This window comes from Chaetura pelagica, unplaced genomic scaffold (assembly GCF_000747805.2).
Source record: "Chaetura pelagica isolate M959 unplaced genomic scaffold, ChaPel_1.0 scaffold67, whole genome shotgun sequence".
Lineage (NCBI taxonomy): Eukaryota > Metazoa > Chordata > Aves > Apodiformes > Apodidae > Chaetura > Chaetura pelagica.
This window is the reverse complement of record NW_009954107.1, coordinates 4612838-4633048: the sequence shown is the minus strand read 5'-3', so window position 1 is coordinate 4633048 and position 20211 is coordinate 4612838. Positions and strand designations below refer to the sequence as shown.

Below are 20211 nucleotides of genomic sequence, written 5' to 3'. Positions count from 1 at the left end.
CCAACAACCCAACCAACCCCCCCCCCCCCCACATACACACACAAAAAACCAAACAAACAAAAAAACCCTAAGCAACCAGCTAGATTAACCAATTAGATTAACCAATTTGCTTGGGGGAGACAAGACTGATTGGAGATGTACTGTTTTGTCTAGTTGTTCACATTATGAGTCAATCTTTCAGACCAATTCTCTCTTTAATATAACTGAGAAACAAAAATAAGAGAAGATGAAGATGTAGAATAAGATAAAAGAGACAAGAGAGATCATTCCAGTCAAAATCATGGCATAAGAGACTTTCTAGTTCAGCTGAAAAAATGGAGAGATGGTTGGACTGTGTTACTGGAAAAATGAAGACATTGTGCAAAAGAAGTGTGTAGTTACAGACATTTGTTAAGAAAATCAACATTTAAACTATCTTCTCTTATGGTCCCCAGTAGCCCCACTATACTGGTCTTTGGAGCAAGACTAGTAAGATAACTGTTGTGAAAATAGCAAAAGGAACAGCACCAAAAATGATGGCACAGCTAGCCTTTATTTTCGTGTGGTTATTGACAAGTAACTTGGTAATGGATAGATTAATGCAGAATTACAGTGGACTGGTGAACTTACACTATCCAGGAGTTAAAACATCTTTTCGTGGTGCATACAACCAGAAACAGGCCTGTTGTTTAAGAACAGAATTAAAAATAAAACTCTTTATTGCATAGTAAGAATCCTACACAGGAGATGATATTACAGTGGCCAAATATAAGACAAGAAGTTAGTTAAGAAAAACTCTGGCTGAAAACTACAAGAGCATGGGAGAATATTCACTCTTCAGTTGTAGTTTCTAGGCTCTTTGGTAATGCATCTACTACTGCCTGCTGGCATAAGGTGCATCCTAAGTTGGACAGATCTTTTGATTTGACACAGCACGGCTGTTCTTATGTAGTACACAAATGCAGTGTCCTAATTAACATAGCATTATTTATGCAGAAATGCCTGGAGACACAGGTGAAGAGGATTCTGTTAGTAATATGTCAGAAGACCAACAAGTTGCAGATATAAGGAAAGTTTCTGATTCAGGTAAACTGAAAAGCCTTCTATTTTATCTAAAACTAAATATAGTAAGTTAAGTTAGATTTCTAAAATAAGCCCACATTGTAATGACAGGTAGGAAATGCAGAGGCCTGTCACAATTTTAAGCAAAATATACTGTCAATGAAAATCAGTTTCAATAAATAGAAGCACATGTGCACATTTACAGTGCTCTGCTGAATTTGACAAAAACAGTCTAGGTAAGTAATCTTTTCAAAGAATCATGACCCAAGATGTAAAAAAGAAGGAACTACTGGTTTAAGCAAGTTGAGTGCAATGTATTACTGTATGTACTTAAACTATGTTTTCCCAAAGATTAGAATTGTTCAGTCTTCTCTGCATAAACTAATATGATATTCTCTTTTTCACAATATACTGTGATCAGTATTTAATATAATTGTATAAAATCTTCTGACAGGGGATGAAACTTCATTTAAGAGTATCACTAGTAGCACTGAATATGAAGGTCATACACTATTTATTTATGAAGAAACATGGTTTATACCTGAAAGCATAACTTTCAGGGGAAGTGGGAATTTAACATTCAGCTAGAAACACATCAAAGTCTTGAAGACTAATGGTTTTGTCCATAACAGAAGACCTCATGATCTCTTTCAGCAGCATGAGGCAGATTATGGTCTATATTAGGTGTTATGGATTAGTCTTACAGAATTTTAAATGGTCTAATGTGGACTTGAATGATTTTAATGTAAAATCTTCTGACAGATGTTACTGTAAATACTACTCCATGAGAGACAAAAAGAAATATACTGGATAGTAGTATTTTTGTTTTGCTATCCAAGAGCAATTACATTTATTAATTTAAATGTATTAACAAAAACTGTATATAACTGGCCTTTTACCAGGTCAGCATAGGCAAAAGAGATTGTCATGTGCATTGCCTACAGAGATTTCATATTGAGAAAGACAACATATCTAAGAAATCATAACTAAAACTATTTGTAAAAAAGCATAGAATTCCATTTCTCCCATCAACAAGGAAAATTACTACATATAAATGAACTGTTTTAAGATGCTGTAATAATACATAGATTCAGAAGTGCCACTAAATGAGATAGTTTTCAACTGTTTGCAGCTATGCAATATTGTAACTTTTTGGATTGCAGCCTTCCAAATGGGTTATTCAAGATAAATACTGAATACTTCTAGCAAAGTTCAGAGTACTTATTTTTGACACTTTATCTTTCCTTTAGTATGTTAGGTGATATGACATCTATGGCTTCCCTTGGTTACCATTTCCCCTGTGAAATATATCTATTTTAACTGTCTGTATGTTTCTTTCTGGGTAATTGTAATTGCAATCTGATCTTTTGGGGAAAGATTAAAATAACAAGTGTTTCAGAAATGTCCCTGGCTCAGCCTATCCACTCTAAAGACTACTGTTCAAACTGCTGTGAGGAAAAAAAGGCAAAACCACAGCACTTCATCATGAAGAGATGCAGTTTGAGTTTCCAAAATTCCTTCTCTCGTTCTCAAATGAACAGTACAGACTCAAATAATTTTATCGCAGGTGGTAAAAAACTGCTAGACTTTAATGTTATTAATGGTAAGAGAATTAAGTATTATAGAAAGCAGAGAAAAGATGCGCACTCTTTACACTGTATTATGATGGAGACCTTTCACTCTCTAATTGTGGTGCATGCTTTAAGTGCAAAACTGGTAAGTAAAGGGATTGTATGTACCTCTGTATTCATAAATCAGCTTGCTCATAAACAGTGAAAAAGGCAGGCAGGGATACCGTGTTGCATTGGTTTTGATACCAGTAGGTGTTTGATAATCAATGTTTGACTGGCCAGCAGAGGGTGCAGGGGCATCACAGCAATCACCAAACCCAATTTCATCATAGCACTCACAAAACCGCTTTAGTTTTATGCAAAATAAGCCACAAAAAAAGGCTAGAGCTACCATAAATGTTTCTCTTTTCTGGTACAAGATATCCATATTAAATCAACCTGGAAACAAAACCTTATTTAGTCATGTTGACTGATGTTCTCTATTTCATGGGATCACTTTTAAGGACAGTGAATTTCAGAAATCTGTTCAGAAGAGCAAACTACTTCAGTCAGTTAATTCGAACTCCACGTACATGTACATTCCATACGTGTCAGACTTTGCACTATGACCACAGACTGTGTATAGGTGTTTGATTAAATCTGAAGTGCCATAGGAAACAACACTGGAGATAAAAACATGGAATTTTAAGGAATGCCAGTAGCCTGATGTTCTTAAAAAATATCTACAGCAAGTATTTTGTTTCAAACAAGTGACTTTGTCATTGTTTTAGGCTTTTAGGTGCCCTGTATACTTTACTATATACTTTACTATACTGTATACTATATGCCCTGTATATCTCATGACAAATATGGACTAAGTCACGACATTGCCAAGACACATTGCAAAGCAAGAGATACTTAAAACTCAGTTGTTTAAAGGCAAGATCTTAAGTTAGTACATACTCAGGCATTTAATGTTGGCTTCTCTTGAAGGTTTACTGCTGTGTGCTTGGAATTTTAAAATGTACAGACATACAGTAAAAAGATAATGTTTTAATACATATGCCCCAGGCTGGTGTGAAGTAGTGTTTCAGAGAAGTGCAAAAGCAGAAGTTCTCGATTATTCACTGGCTTAGCCCAAGCCCAGGGCATGCTCAGGCTGCAGACACACTTAACTGCACATCCAGAGCTCTCTGTATCTGGTGTCACAGATCATGACAGAGACTGCAGCAGCTTTGCCAGCTGTTGGAGGGTAACCACAGGCCTCATGCTGAAAATTCTTCCCTAGTTTGACATTCCCCATTCCCTTTTATACTATACAAGACACCTGTGATAGTAAGGATTAGGGGACAAATTACTAATCTTGCCTCATGAGCCAGAAAACAGGATTAACAGCAATAGTGAGGAAGTGCCAAAAGAGAACAGTGCTTGTATCAGACTGAGCGGGTAAAAGGAAAGACTGTGACAGCATTGCCCACTTCAAATGCAACAAAAGAGATTAAGCACATTTTCTGGCAACTGTCTATAGCTTGACTAAACAATGTGGACTGAGCCCCAGTGTTTTAACCATGCCAGAAACTGCTGTTTGGCTCAGTCTTGCTCTCCTTGGGCCCTTCCTCAAAACACTCAAGATGGTGGCTTAAAAAAAAAGTGAGATTCCCTACCCAAAAAAAAAAAAAAAAGGCACATGATGATGGTCACATCGTAAAGAACATCTGATGTAAACAAGCCCTTATTGATTTGGGGGGTAATTTTTAATAAAATTGCTCTAGATTATGCTTTATTGCTCAATGTTTGGGGCAATATTCTTGAATGGACAGAGTACAGGCTGGGAGCCAGAAACCGATGTCATTGATCCACGGTGTGGCCTTCACCATTTAATAATCTCTGCACAGCAGTGTCCTCACCTGGAAAGAAGGGTCAAACAGGTCACTTGCATCATCTGCCTGTCTGCCCATCTGTCTGTCCCAGGGCAGAGAGGTGGAGTTCTCCTTTAAACACCAGAGGGCCAATGGCAGAGGAGTGAAGATCTCCTCCCGTGAAGGGGACCCAGGGACACCTCTGTCACCCTGCCCAGAGCCCAGCTGTGTGATGTAAACTCCTTAGCAAGCTGTAGCAGGGGGGATATGCTCTGAGGACAGGCTTTTAGGACTTTGTCATTACCACGTGAGCACACAGCACCCTGATGCAATGTCTGTGAAAGGACCCTTGTCCCTTTTGGGGCTAATGTGATGACCCTGGGCATTAGTCGCTTCGAGTACGTCTAGAATCATCCCTTATGAAAGCCACCATCTTGCCTGGTCTGCTGCTTAGAGGCTCACCAGTAACTACAGGTGTCACAGCCATGATCAGCAAAACATTTGACAATTCTGATCCAGATTTAAACAACTTAAGAGGTTGCACATTTCATCTATAAACTTACCTTATACAGCTGTTATTTTTAAGTGCATACACTTTGCTCTTAAGCTCACTGATGAAGAGAAATGGCAGCTATAATGTATTAAGAGTTGAAATCTTTGAACAACAGTTATCATGAGAGGCTTTCTGAAGTTAGAGATCCTCAAGACATAACTCAAGACCTGGTTAGTTAATAAGAACTCTGTAAATTTTATTTTTACAGAAATCCTTGAAGATGAGAGGGATTTTGCCAACTCTGCCCCAGCAGGTCTGGAATCTACACAAATAAAGAAGGAGACAATTGACCTAGGTAGGTCAAGATTGTGTCTTGATGGGTATTACAGCACATTCTACTTTACTAGGAACTGCAGATTTCTAAGGTTCGTATGTTATTCTCACACATTATACTCGTTCTACTTCTTGGTTGCAATAAAACCTGGTTGTTGTTTGATTTCATAGTGCAAAAATGCATAAACACCTATTTCTCTGTCCCTCAATTAAAAACAAGATCTTATTTACCCAGACAGCATACTGCTTATGCTAGATGTGGTAAGTCTGCATTTATAGTGACACAAATACTGTTTGTTTTCATATACAATTGCTAGAGGATAAACTGCAGAGCTAAACAGCTGTCTCAGAAACACTGAACATTTTCTGCCATCTTTTCTAAGGACTTCATGACAGGGCATTTACTTTCAGACTATTTACTATCAAACAATTGCCATAAATATTCTGAATTATTTTACAAATAAAGTTGAAATCAGAGCCTCAGCAATATGTAGAAATAATACATCCAATGACAAGTATTCAGGAAAATGCATGTTTTATTAAAAAACATAAAAATTTAACATTGGAATACAGTAGGGATATTAATCTCCTGGAATAAATGAGCATAGAAACCATGGAAGGTAATGAAAAAAGGCATCAGAGGAAATAACAAAGATGTTGAAATCTACCTACCTGACATCCTGTATCAAAATATACTTTATGGTAGTTCACTTTACATCCAGAAATAATAGGAAAAAAAATTTAAAAATCTATTATGATTCTGTGAATGACAATTCTTTGCCCTTTTACACTATAAGTTTCTACCGTTTCTGTTGTCTGCATTACTATTTTTGTGATCCAGGCAAGAGCTTCCTTCTCAGCAATTACGTCAGCTGGAGTTTGGGTGCTGAGACACTGTATCTGACACAGCTTTTACCACTGTTTGCATAGCATGATCTTGATTATGAAAGACAACTATAAGGAGCATGACACTGAGGACAACATCAGAGCAATGCCATCACAGCAATGACACACAGAAACACAGGTTACATTAAGGATAAAGTAACCTGGAAGTTCAGACACATACCAAGGTCACGCTAATGCAAAGAGAAGAGATCATACACAGTGACACAGCATAAAATGTCACACAGATCAACTGATGGCCTTATATACGCAAATTTCCTGTTCCTGTCATGTAATATCCAATTAAGGATAGTAATTATCGAAGTCAGCAGTACACAAGTGCTATCGCCAAAGGCAGAAAGAGTTTAGAGAGCCAGCATGGTTGAGAGAATTATTTTTTTTTGTAATAGTTGAAAAAAAACCCAAACAAACCACTCCAGAGCTCAGGAGTAGACCCACTGCTCCATTTTGGCCCAAGGTTGTTTTTCCAGTAGCTGCAAGTTTTAAAGGCAGATGCAAAAATTTTCTTAAGAGTTATGGCATAGCCTATTTACAGAGAAAATATTTTTCTTCTAGTATAGTTTCTGATTCTAAGTTTTCCATATGGATAAAATTTATTCCCACCTATGGCTCATGAAAATAAGAATTTTCCAAATCACGTAAGAGAACGCAAGTTATGAAGCAAGTATTAATTCCATTCAAGCCACACAGAATAGTTTTGGATACAGCCATCCCTAGATACAGAAAGTGCCATTTAATATGAGGCTAAAGATTTCCATAAAAGCATGAACGAACTGTTTGTTTTCCACTTCTCTTCATTGCAAAATCTCTGTATCAGAGACTAGCCTTTCACACACGAGTAAATAGACATGGCTGTCTCCTAAAGGAAGGCAATATTATGCAACCTTCTCCACAGAACCTAGCATTGTTCCTTCCCTCCCTCCTGCAATCAGGGAGAGGTATGCCTCAAAGCCCAGCTTTGAAACCCACCATGGCAGCTTACTAAAATGGACTCTAAACCACATTTTTTCTGTGATAAAAAGGACTCCTAAAGAGGGGAACGAACAGGACTGAGAAGCAAAGGTCTCTTTTCAGTTTCTTTCTGCTGTAACAGGGCAACACACAAAAAGCAGAGAATAGGCCTCTCAGCATTATGAAATGCAGCTTATGCAAAATCACACTGCATGCAGATCTACCAACAGGTGTCTGTGCCTCTCGCTCCTCCTTAACTCATCCTAATCACTTGCACAGCTTCCAGACTCAGGGGGACAATGGTGTTCAAGGCCCAAGTCCCATCACATTCCATGACAGCAGTGGGGGAGCCTGCATAATCCCATCAAGGGAAAGGCTGCAGTCCAAGACCTGTTAGATGTGAGTGGATCTACAGATCTGTGCCCTTCCAAACAGCAACAAAGTCTCACCAAGCCTGCTCTACCCACATCACCTAAGAAAAAAATGGGCTGGCACACCTGTGCTAATCCATGTGTACAAACATGTTATGCAAATCAATTTATGAGATACAAACCATCCACATGTACCTGTGTGTGTTAATCAAGTCTTTTAATTGTGTTGCATCTACACCTACCTTTTGGGGAATGTAGGGCAGAAAGAGTGATAGGGCTTGAGAAATGCCAACAAATAATTTGATTTAAGGAGGCATGTGGCAAAATGGGTTATGACATTCTAAATTTAAGATAAGTGTTGGCTGCAGAGGATAACAATAATATTAGCAATTTATTAAGTCCAAGTCTACTTTCTTTAAAACTCTTTGTTTCTATAGATGATGAGTCTGTGAGCACTACCTCAGAAGACAGATCTTGTACTCCAGTAGGAAAACGGATGGTTGGGACAGGCGAGTATTAATGTCCATGCATTTATTTTGAAACAAAATTGCATTCTAGCTTCAGTAAAAAAATGTAGCTTCAGCTCCAAAGCTGGAAAAAACAGATCTCTACTGTAAACACAGCTCTATGTAACTATTTCTGACTCCAATTCAGCTTTATTACTAGATTTAAAAATCAGTTTCATAACTCTATTCCCTGTCATGAGCAAAACTTTCATTAATACTGTAGATTTTTTTCCTTCTGTTGAATCTCCAGTAGCATTTTCATTTGCGTGATATTTTGCCTTGCCATTCTAATTTGTAAGGACACTGGAAAGTCACTTCCTTATCAATGCTGATAACTTGTTGCTTTAAAGCTAAAGTTATTGCTTTCCTGCATGTAGCACTTGGATACATCTGTCTTTAATTTGACAACAGCAACAAAATTACACTGACAAAATTTGGAATTTTAGATGCCTTGGAGAAAGAAGAGATTTAGCTTCCTGCATGTTTTGCGTACTTAAAATAAATGTAATCATGTATGGATGTTAACATTTTAAAGTTAAAATATTTTTTTTTGTGGCAAGGTATTATAAAAATGAATTAATCCTTCAGCTTGTTATAAAGTCATTAGCTACAATTACGCTTCAATGTATGTATATTCAGCAATACTTAGTTGTTTTTTCATTTATCTTTCCAGACAATCATATTCCTTTGGAAGAAGCACAAAATCACTTCAAAGTTATTACAGTTAATGATACTGGAGCAGGAAAACACTGGAGTGATAATGAAGTCAGAGCTCTGATAAACATATGGTCAGATGAAAAGATACAACAAATGCTTGAAGGAGCCACAAGAAATAAAGAAATATTTGAGGAAATTGCCAGAAGGTTAATGAAGCGTGGTATAGACAGAGACTGGAAACAGTGTCGCACAAAGTACAAGAACCTAAAATACGAATACCGTGCACTGCAGAAGGAAAATGAGCATCTTGGGAATGCCAGGAGAAAAATGAGATTTTATGATGAAGTTGACTGTATCTTAAGAAGACAGCCTCTGGGTCCCTCAAGCTGGGGATGCGAAAGTTCAAGTCTCCTATCAGGTACTAAAAACTTCAGTGATGAGAGCAAGAGCTTAAAATGAAACTCTGCTGACCCATGCTGAAGAAGTGAAATAGGTGGCTAGAAGAGGGAGGGAAAATAACTGAACAATCTATCTGAATGGCCACATAGGCCATACTCAGCAAATGAACATAATCTTTGGAGGACTTTAGAAGTGAGAATATTACCAAAAACTGAAAGTAACTGAAACAAACATTCAGTGTTATTAGAAAATCTTAGTGCTTCTGGAAGCTTAAGTGAGAGAGTGAAATGGTGATAGAAAACGTGGCAGGTTTTAGAGGTGATCCAGCAGGCATGTAAAGAGTTATGGATGGAGAGCTGCAAACTCATACCATTTAGAATAGTGGGAATCTGTATCAAGGCAAGTGCAGACGCTCCAAAAAAAGGCAAACTTAGTTGATTCAGTTCATACCACAATCAAGACAGAAAAATCCAGAACAGTGCTGTTTATCTGAGCACTTGTAATTATATTAATTTTGCTAAAGCAGAAACAGTTTTCTAAACAGAGTTTGCTCCTATTTTAGTATCAAATGACCTCTGATGTAGGAACAACATGGCTAGCCTCGTGTGTGCTGTAAGGCCTCTCATGACTGGCCAACTGCTCTAGCTCTCTAGAGCACCTGCCCCTGGCAGATCAGATGCTCTTGTAGAAGCAACTTCATCACTGCAGTTTAGAGCTCAGTGAGTTATGGTAAATCAGAACTAATTCTGATTTTTCTCAAGATGTTAGATAATAATTTGCAACATCATAAATATTAGTTAAGGACTTGAACCATTTCTGCAGCAGAGGACAGACAGCTGGAGCAGAAACTGGTGGAGCCATCCTTAAGTCACATGTCCTCAGTCATGAATCGGAGCCCTAATGGAGGGTCCAAAGGCACCATATGGGCAGTGCCATTAGCTGAGGCTGCAGTGACATCCACACAGCCATAGGATGACACCACTGCTTTTCACCTGCCTCATTCTTGTGCTTGATCACATTCTTAAGATAGACATTGTCTTCCAAAACCAGAAACTGAAGATACTACTGCTCCTTTCTGCTCTCTGTGAATAGAATTTGTCAATATCAAGCCAACCTAGTTGTTTTACATTCTAGCATGCTGAAAAAGGACTGTGTAATGTGTGCTGTGAATGCTGACACAGAAGACAGTAAACCAATAACCCTTCAGAAAAGAAGCTTTAGTTATTGAGCTGTTTGAAGTATCTGCCAAACAAATCTGTCTCCACCCTGACTTTCTGTGACAGCCCAGCACCATATTTTTATAGAAGATCCTCATGTTCCAGGTCACCTGTCCCAATGCATTTGCTTTTGTAGTATAAAGCTTTTTGGTGAGCTACTGACTGTGCTTTGCAAAATACTTAGTCAACTTGCTTTTCTCTTCTAAGTTTCAGTGGAAGATGTTGCAGCAAACACAGGATCCTTGAGTATCAAAAGAAAAACATGGAATGATGGTAAGAACCCCAGACTTTTTAAAGCATCTATACACTGCTGGTGAATTGGATGCCAGATTCTAGTTCACAGTAATCAAAAAGTTAAAAAAAAAGATCCTAGAACTTAATACCAAGCGCCAAACCAGCATTCTTCTCTCATGCTCAACAATGTTCTAGAGAGTCCTGATAAAAATGTGGGCCTAAGGAAACCCCCAATTTTGTTATCTCAGTCTTCATCCCTGCTATAAATGAGGCAAACATCAGGAAATACTTACTTGAAAAGAATCGACTGCAAGGGAAAAGTAAAAAGATTTTTCAAAGATGTGTAGATTACCTGTGATGCTCTGAGGAAAATGGGGAGAATATCATAGTCATGGTTATGGTTTCCTCATATTATATGATGCATCAGTAAACAAGAGGAGATATTACATGTTTAGACATACATATTGTCTAACGTGCAATGTCTAATATGGAATGTCTAACACGTTGTACAAGATAAAACAGGTTAAGATAGGTATTCCAAAGAGAAGATGCAGTATAGAGTCACTGTGAGAGAAAATAGAAGGGATGGATAAGGTATGCAGCATCCACTCCGGTATAGGAAAGGTCAGGAACTTATTTTTCTTCCTGGCAGAATTGTCAGGCCCTAAATAATCAAAATGTCCAACAATGAGGGATGACAAACTTAACTTTTAGGAAGATTGCCCCTATTTTAATACTAAAATTATATCTTGTCTACAGAGAGATGAAAACAGATCCAAACAGTGCATTTCTGAATTCAACCTGCTCAGTTCACTACCACAAACTGTACTAAGGACTAACTCTCTGTAATAAAATATACTTTCATTTATGACTTATTAGGGAAATATGTCTTGCAGAAGGCAGGAGCTAGGCAAATGTGAAAGTTCAAATAAGAGTGATTTTTACAAGGTCTGTTGGTGATTTACAATGACCCCTCACACAACACCAGGAAACACCTGACAAAAGAGCATAACAGAAGCACAGCATTGGGAAAATCTAGCATGTGCTAAACTTCAGTGTCAGCAGTTCATTGACTTGTGCACTCTATTTGCTTTTGTCCACAGAGGTGTCACCTGTTCCACTTAAGAAAAGTGCTTCTGAAAACACCATACTTCACTTCCAAAAACTATTAACAGAAAGAGTGCACACAGTAACAGAAGGCAAAAAGTTACTGTTAGAAAGGCTTTGTAAGCAGGAAGAAATGCAAGACCTCAACAGAACACAGCTGTATGCTGATCCATCAGCCATACAACAGGTTGGTTTAATGAACTTTCTACAAAATTAGCATGCAAAGAGATTGTCTCAGATAGTAAAAAAAAAAAAAAATAAAATCCATGTAGGTTGCCCAGATGAGTACATGCTCCCTACCCTTTAATATATTCACCTTCAGTTATTTAAGGAAAAACAAGGTATGAGTTCCCAGCATAATCCTTTACTATGAAATTTTAGCAGTGACATCAGTTAGTCTAATAAAAGATATAATCCTCTGTCTACATGCCTTAGCTCACCTATATGCCACAATTAACAGGCTTAATTGAACGAAAATAACACTTTGATCAAAGAAAACATGTACCATTAAAATTTCATCTTGGCATTTTCAATTACCATCTCTATGACTTTCCTAGCAAGTTAGTCCTCTGCAATTGACCAAACAGCTGAAGCCGTAAGAGAAGTTCTTTTTGGTTAGGCAAGGGAAAACACAACACTTAAATAATTTATCAGCACTTATGCTCCTCCTGGCCTCACCAGGACCTGCCTGTGCTGGGGTGGGGAACCATCCCCATCTGCCCACTGAAGGTATGGTGATGTGCAGCAATGAACTGGAGAATTCAACGAGCCAGAAAGAAAGTACAGAAAGTCAATGAGTTTCTGGTCTCTGTTCTGTACTGGGCAAGGAGTCTGCCTTGTCTAGGAACCAAATGAAGTAGAGAGAACATAGGAACAGTGCAGGGAACAATGCCACGTCAAGTGACAAATGCCATGCCATAACTAACCGTTAAAATCCTACTGTCATTACCTAGGTACTCTACAGCCTATACCACCTACAAGGCATGCATTTCCAGGGTTTTTCTTTCAGTGTATTCAAACAGAACAATTAATTTCTGGATCTCAGTCATATCTGGGCATAGAGCTACACAGCCCTGCCAAAGCTGGTCAGTTCTGGGCACACACAAAGGCACAACTGAAGTCAACAGTGAAGTCCTTAATGCAGCAGCAACAACAGCCACCAGGTTTTTCTATATGCAGAGGGCTAAATTCCACCCGAGTGCCTCTGCACAAAATCTTACACAAAAAATATTACTGGATATAGTGCTTTTTTTACTGCTCTATGGTTAATTATTTTCTTGGTAATTCTTTTATGAGAGACATTATGGAGGTAAATAATTTCCACCAAGGTAGATTTTTATCTGCCATTTGACTAGCACTTTTAAAACAATTCTGAGAAGTCAGAGAAAGATCCCTAGATAATTATAGGGTTTTTTTAACATATTCATTTATACAGTGACATGGACATAGTTGTTTCAGTGTATGCTAATCTAACACTTCTCACATCTTACATTGGCTTCTCAGTATAAACCTTCTTTGGCTTGTAATACTAGCATCACTGTTAGTTCAAAAACCTTTCTTCTTTCTTTGCTCTGAGTTGGTTCAAAGATACATCCTTGAACTTGCATCATATTACTTGCATACAGAACTGTCATCTTTGGTAGGAAAAGAAGGGATCTGTCCCTGCCATCACAGCAGTCAGGTATCCTTCTAGAACATGTTGAGCCAGCTGAAGACCTTGCCATTCCTAGCAGCAGTAAAATCACAGGTTACTTCTTCCACATATGAACCAGCAAAATGTGTGAGCAAACCATAATTCACTCAAGTACATTTATGCAGTTAAATTTAGATTTCAATTTAGTTTTCAGTAAAACTGTACCAAAAGTATAGATCACTTACACGTTCTGCTCTACCTGCTCTGTTCCATGAGCACAAGGCTGATGTTGCATAAAGCAGCTGAAACTGATTTGATAACTCTTTGCAACAAGAAGATCCCTTTTTCTCCATGCTGCTCAGAGCAATCTGATGCTTGCTGAATTCCCTGTAAACCAGTTCAGATTGCTGATGTGACACAAGACTAGCCCATTTGGCAAAAAATAAAACAAATTATTTGCTGTGAGTTGAAGTAGCTCAGCAAGTTCTCAGATGTGCTAGCCCTAACTTTGAGCAGCTCAAAGGTTGTTTTTTTCCAGTGTGACTGTCCTTGCAGAAGTAAGGCTAACCTGGGGCAGGCAGTTAGCAATGCAAAGAAAAGCTGCATGTAAAATTCTGAGTGATGCAAAAGGATCCGAATCTTGCAAAAACTTTGCTGTTACGTACAATGCCTCCCCCTCCACCTTTATTTTTCCAGAAAATAAAAACTAAAGACTTATTTTATTCAGTAAAATAAGCAGATCTTTCAAATATATGTATCTCTTTTTAAATGCTGATGTTCGGTGAGAACTGCACATAAAAAGCACTGAGGCAAAGGGCTGTCTAAATTCTTAGTACGTCAGAGCAGAGAATGGCAGAGTACACTTGCTGTCTCTACTTAAAAACTGCTCATATCAACACTAGAGGGTAGACATGAAGCAAGAACTGACAGAAAAAAACCACAAGCATCTTTCCAAGTAAAAGGTGTTTTTTTCCTAAGAAAACTTTCCAGAGAGCAGAATTTACCTGACAGACAAATGTCCAAAGAAGTGGATTTCCCTTTGTGTGGGATTCCACTTCTATTCTGTTTCGTGGCTGTAAAGCATAGTGTGCTTTTTGTAGCTGTCTTATCAGAAAGCTATATCCTTCTTTGCTGCTGTTCACAATAATTTTCAGTCAAAGATGGCAAGAGATACCAAGTGCAAGTCCCATATCAAGTGGGGCAGTTGGGCATCATCTAGTATTTATGTGCTACTCTCATAGATAACAATTAATTTACTTGAATATGTAGGATGCTGAGATAAAGTGGCATCAAGACGGCCTTTCTTCACTGCAGTTGTAGTTTTGTACTTCCACATCACTCTTTGCTTACAGACAAAATAACAGGAAGGTTGTCTGAAGCTATGGTCTGTCTCCTGTTGACAGTATCTCCTGGTTAAATAGAATGTTGTTATAGAGAAGGATTTCTCAAAAAAAGTCCCTTCAAAAATAGCATTAGTTAATCCAAGTAATCTTTCCAGTGAATTTTTATATCCACCTGACTTTGCACTGTGGCTCTGCTCTGACTACAGCTTTACATTTGTTAGTTACACAGTATCTAAACTAAACACACTTGCGGGCATGCTAAATGGTTATGTGTGAGATCATTGCTACAGGGCTGAAAGGGCTTGGGAGGAGAGGCCTGCGTAGACATAGATCCACAACACGTTTCCTTCTTAGCAGAAAGGCCAGACGAAGTTACTTCCATGTAACTGCTCCTGGGAACCTTAATATAAATTAGATAATGAAAATTATCCTGTTTAAAATTAAAACCAACACTAAGTAGTGATGGCAAGAGCAGAAATCCTATAAAAAACAGAGATCTTTGCACTTCTCCCTCCTCAATTATCTGCACTATTACTAGGGTGGCATTCATATTACTGTGAGGGCAAATATGTCTCTTCCCCAGTTTGCAAATGGCAATACTGAAAAAACAGATAAAGGTAGCAATCACCACTCTGACCCATATTAAAAAGTTCCATTCTCCTCTAAAGCACACTCATTCACCCAGATGAATGGGTCACTTCACACGTCTTTGACAGGGCTGTTACCCTGGAAAGTACTCTGAATACCCCATTTTGATTACTTCCTGGTAGACCAAACTATATTTGGGCCAAATGCCTTGAGAATGAGCTTCAAGGAACAGAAATGATTGCACATCCACAAGCAGTATCAGCATCACTGTTGGCTTAAAAGACTCTCCCTTCACACTCTCATCCTTTGTTCCTTTTCCTGCAGCAAAGTCTCCCTTGTATTGGCACAGGCACTCATGTGGCCTAGTGGTTAACCAACTGACAGATCATAAATTAAAACTAATGTAATAAAAAAGCCTTTCAGCAGGAAGAGCAGCCAGGACATTTTATTTGAACTGAACTACCCAGCATGAATTCCCATGCTGTGTACAACCCTCACTCCATGCATTAGGCTCAAATTTAAGGTATGGGCAGAAAAGCCAACAGAATAATCTTGTGAAAATTACTGGAGAGCTGTATCATGCCTACATGGATAACTTGACTACAGTCAGTGTGAAGAAAAATGAATAGTTTCTTTCCAACTCTATGGCTAGGTTAATGTAATGGAAAGTCTGTTGGCCACAATGAATATAATGGTTGTCTCTGAAATGTTCTCTTGTATATACATTTTGGCATCAGCTCCCCTCCCTGCTTTTTCCATCCATCTTACATTATCTCATTCCAGTTGGTTACTGCACATCCAGAGATAAGAGCTTAGACCATCTGCATTTTATGACAACTAGGAGATTTGAACTTTATTAGAATGGAAATCTGGCTTAACTTCAGTTTCCAAAAACAAGCATCCAGGGAACTGAGCCCTGCAGAAAGTTAGATAAAAAAATAAAGATAGAGCAGCTCACAAAGGTCTTGCTCCTCAGTTCCTGGAAGAGTAAGCTTTGAAGCATGTAATTAAACTGGGCTGTCAGCACAGAATGGCCTATTAAAGGTAAACCAAGGCAGAACTGTAAGATGTTACTATATCTACATTCAGTGTCTCTGAAAGTACTCAGGAATGTTTTGCCAACACATACAGCATGAATGTTCTGGTAAAACAGCATACAGACTCAATCACTAGCTAGACAAACATCTTACCCAATATATTTCCATAGGAAATATATAGAGAAATACAGTTAATTACAAAATTGGCATTTAGATGACTAAAACTTTTAACACTGCTGTTCTTGCATCTGGGGATGGTGGATCTAATAAACCCATAATGTGTTCTTGAGATGAAATTAAGAGGTAAATATGTTACATACCAAAAATACAAGGATTATTAACCATAACATATCCATATGTTCTTCAGAAAAGGTCCATCCAGATACTATTGCAATTTCAAGCTTTTTGTTTGAAAGATTCATGGTCTAAGGCAGGATACCAATAGCTTGGTAAATAACCTTTTTTTTTTTTTTTAAATCTCTCTTGTAGCCAAGAAGTTGCATATGAAATGCAGATAAACACTTTCATTATGCTATATTGAGTGTAGATATTTTGAAGGATGGCTAATGGGAAGCAATCAGTAATTTTATTAGATTGAAAGAGAATTAAAAATTCCTAACTTACATTGATTATTTGGGTTTTGTTGTGTGGGTTTTAATAGTGGATAGCAACAAAGAAAGTAACAAAAAAGCAAGCTTGCCAAGATCCACTCTCCATTGATTTTCTTAACAAATCCCACACATATACTTAGCTGAGTAGGACTTCCACCTGCACAGAAGGGGCCTTTGAAAAAACCTTTTCTAAAAATCAGTACAAAATCAGTACTCAGGTACTCAGGTTTCAGTACACAGTATTACTGCCAAAAATACTTTCCAGGGAATTCTGCAAAAAGTTAACAAATCACACTGGTTCCAAGATTAACTTTGCCAGTTTGTCCTGGTCAAGGACTCAAATGACGTTTAATAGATTTGTAACTCAAAGTACTCATCCTCCCTCACCGCCCCCAAGAAAGTCCTCTCCTTACCCATAACATCTGACTTTATTTTGGCATGCTGTCAGTGCATTTTGCAGTGACTTTGTTCCCTGGCTTACAAATTGTAAAGACTATTTAGAACATCCACTTTTAAGCCTTGTTAATGTTGATGCCAGAATAACAGCATTACCTTTAGCAGCTTTAAAGTTTCAAACATAATGAGAATTCACGGCTAACACAGCTTTAAAATGTGTTAAAACCAGATGAAAATCACTTTTAAATGGTCTCAGATTAAATTGGTACAACGTTCTTAGTGTGTGGAAGGCCTTGATGAGCTTGTGAGTAGCATACTGGTTTTCATTTTAATTCACAGTTCACCATTATAAAGTAAAAGCCGATTAAAAAGGCGTGTTCTAATTTTTTCTACAAAGGAGTGTGAATTTAAGCCTCAACAATCTAGCAGCTGCTTTTTAATTTAAAAATAAATACCAAAAAACCCCCCCCACAAAAAAAAACCAACAACAAAAAAAACCCACAACAAAACCAAACACACACACACAAACCCTTTCAAAGTTGTTGCTTATGTCAAGACAGTGAAATTCCACTTTCTTTTATCTTTCATGATGTGCTTAGTTATGTGGGCCTGCTCCAGAACCCTCCTTACAAATGCACACTGATTTTTATGCAGAATAGTTTCAGTGAAACAATCAACACCTCTCAAACTCATGCCATTCCAGTATACAGTTTCAAGTTTTTGGTTACAAACATCCTCACTGAAGTAAATCTCTCCAGTGCCACAGTATCTTTTTAACACTGTAATACAAACTATCAACTAATTTTAGGTCATTTATCAGACACAGCAAAGTCTTTTACATTGCTGAAACCAGCTATATCAGAACATAAGGTACAAAGAATTTCTGCAGCATTTTTTTTAATTTTTTTTTTTTTTTTTTTTTTTTTTTTTTTTTTTTTTTTTTTTTTTTTTTTTTTTTTTTTTTTTTTTTTGTGGCATGTATCAAATACTCTAGATCTTTAAGTATACAGTTCAAGATTTGAGAGATTGGAAATGGGGAACATGTTCCCAAGAGCTGCCTCATTTTTGTAGATCAGTCATCTCCAAAATGCAGTTTGATACAATGCCATGCTTGAATATTCTGGATTTTAAAATCCAAGATTAACTAATGGCTAAATTCTGCAATTTGATTTATTGCACAGGACTAATTTGCATATACAAGAACATGCCTATGAGTACCTAAGTTCAGTAGTCATTACCTAAACATCCTCACTTATTAGATGAGGTATAAGGACTATATTATGTAGTAGCAAATCAAATTTCTGTTAGTCACTTAGGCCTGACTGGGAATGCCTATTAAAATTTACCATACCTCTCTTTTATATGTACTTATTTTTAAAGGAATACGGGTAAGAGATACTTCTTAATTTTTTAGTTTAAAAGAAGTGGCTTAGTGAAATTTACTGATACAGTTAATGTTAAATCTTAATTCTGTTTTTTTAAGAGACATTCCAAAAAGAAGGGAAATAGCCATTATCCTATGTCTATTATCCATTACTTCCCCATAGGGTTTCACCTCTTTGGCACCTCACAGTGGGCAAAATGCAAGAGGTTAGGAGAAAAACATTAAAGGTGGGAATGGAATATTAACATCTCAGCTGTTTCATAGAATTTTATTGAGTGATTGCAAAAGTATATCTAATTTAACAGACTGTTTCACTTTACACAGGCGATAATATTTACGTGTCTAAAAAAGGATCCCTTAAAAAATTTGACAGTTAGAAGGTCTGAATTAGACATGGTGTATGTATGCCTGTAGGTGTGTGTCTTCCTGTAGAACTTGTGAATTGCTTAGTTTCAATCACGCTAGTATAACTGTCTACAGTTGTGTCCTCCACATGGGATATTTGATATTAAAGAGCTCATGGAGATCAAATATACTTGACAAGTGCCCATTAAAAAAAAAACAACAACAAACAAAAACCCCACAACAAACCTGCTTATTTAAAAATCATGAAATGAGGTTGCAGTGAAAATTGCTGTAATAAGCTGCAAAGTAAATAAAATGCATCTCATGTTTTATTTCCAACTTAGAAGCTCCAGGCCCATCAGTACATAACTGCACAAATGAAATATTTGTCTCCAGCCACTTCTCAGAAAAATGGCACTATCTGAAATGAGACTATTGATTACATGGCTTTGCTCTTTGGATTCTGCAGCTCTGTTGCCCCCGTTAAAAACTTTTTTTGATAGACACTGGCAAGTATATATAGCTTATGAATGATACACCTGCAACCCAAACAAAATTATGCGTCATGCAGGAACGCAGCATTTTACCAGTGAAAGTAATTAAATTTAGCCATTAAAAAAACCACCAAAATCTCAATGTAAACCATTTCCTATTATTGATCCAAAACAATTTCAGAGCAACCTTTACATGTCTTTGACCTCAAAAATGCAAAGAATGCATCGTTTTATCTATTCAGTGCAAGTGTACTTAGAAAAGCCTCCCCACCCCCAGACTCTCAGGAATGTGATTACTTAGCCCACGTTTTGCAAATGGGAAGTTAAGCACAGTATGCAGGTGTTTGTACTTAAGGAGCCCAGCATGTACTACAAAACTAGCGTGTTTGGCTGTGCATGTGTTCCCACGCAGAGGATATACCTTTCTAGAACCATTGAAAAAAAATAATGAGTCTGTCAGTGCAGAGCATTATTACTTGGGATACCAAATGGAGGCAGAACCCAAATTTCATTTGGCAGCTTTGCATCCACGTGGATCACACTAGTCTGTTCTCCATGGCCATAGAGCATGTCAGGGAGAAGTTTTATTGCACCGTGGTGATGAATCCAGCCAGCTCTGGCGAGCAGAAGCCTAAAAATGCTTGCCAACCACTCTGTTTCAGTAGTCGCGCCCCGTGTGACAGAAGCATCTCGAGTCATGCGGAGGACCGGCCGGCCCCGCCGGAGGCGCTCAGCCCGCGGGACGGGGCAGCGGGCGGC

General features: G+C 37.8%; 2 protein-coding genes across 2 annotated transcripts in view; both read left to right on the top strand.

Moving 5' to 3' along the window:
• The window catches only part of LOC104393059 (trihelix transcription factor GT-2-like), an 18450-nt gene extending 9327 nt beyond the window's left edge, over window positions 1–9123 (top strand). The window contains exons 4-7 of the mRNA XM_010002518.1: window positions 976–1065; window positions 5212–5298; window positions 7939–8010; window positions 8681–9123. Of these exons, the coding sequence (XP_010000820.1) occupies window positions 976–1065; window positions 5212–5298; window positions 7939–8010; window positions 8681–9123 (692 nt within the window). The remainder of the gene's footprint in view (window positions 1–975; window positions 1066–5211; window positions 5299–7938; window positions 8011–8680) is intronic.
• Window positions 9124–20052: 10929 nt separating this feature from the next.
• LOC104393033 (multifunctional protein ADE2) overlaps window positions 20053–20211 on the top strand; it is a 9945-nt gene continuing 9786 nt past the window's right edge. The window contains exon 1 of the mRNA XM_010002491.1: window positions 20053–20071. Coding sequence (XP_010000793.1) covers window positions 20053–20071 — 19 coding nt within the window. The remainder of the gene's footprint in view (window positions 20072–20211) is intronic.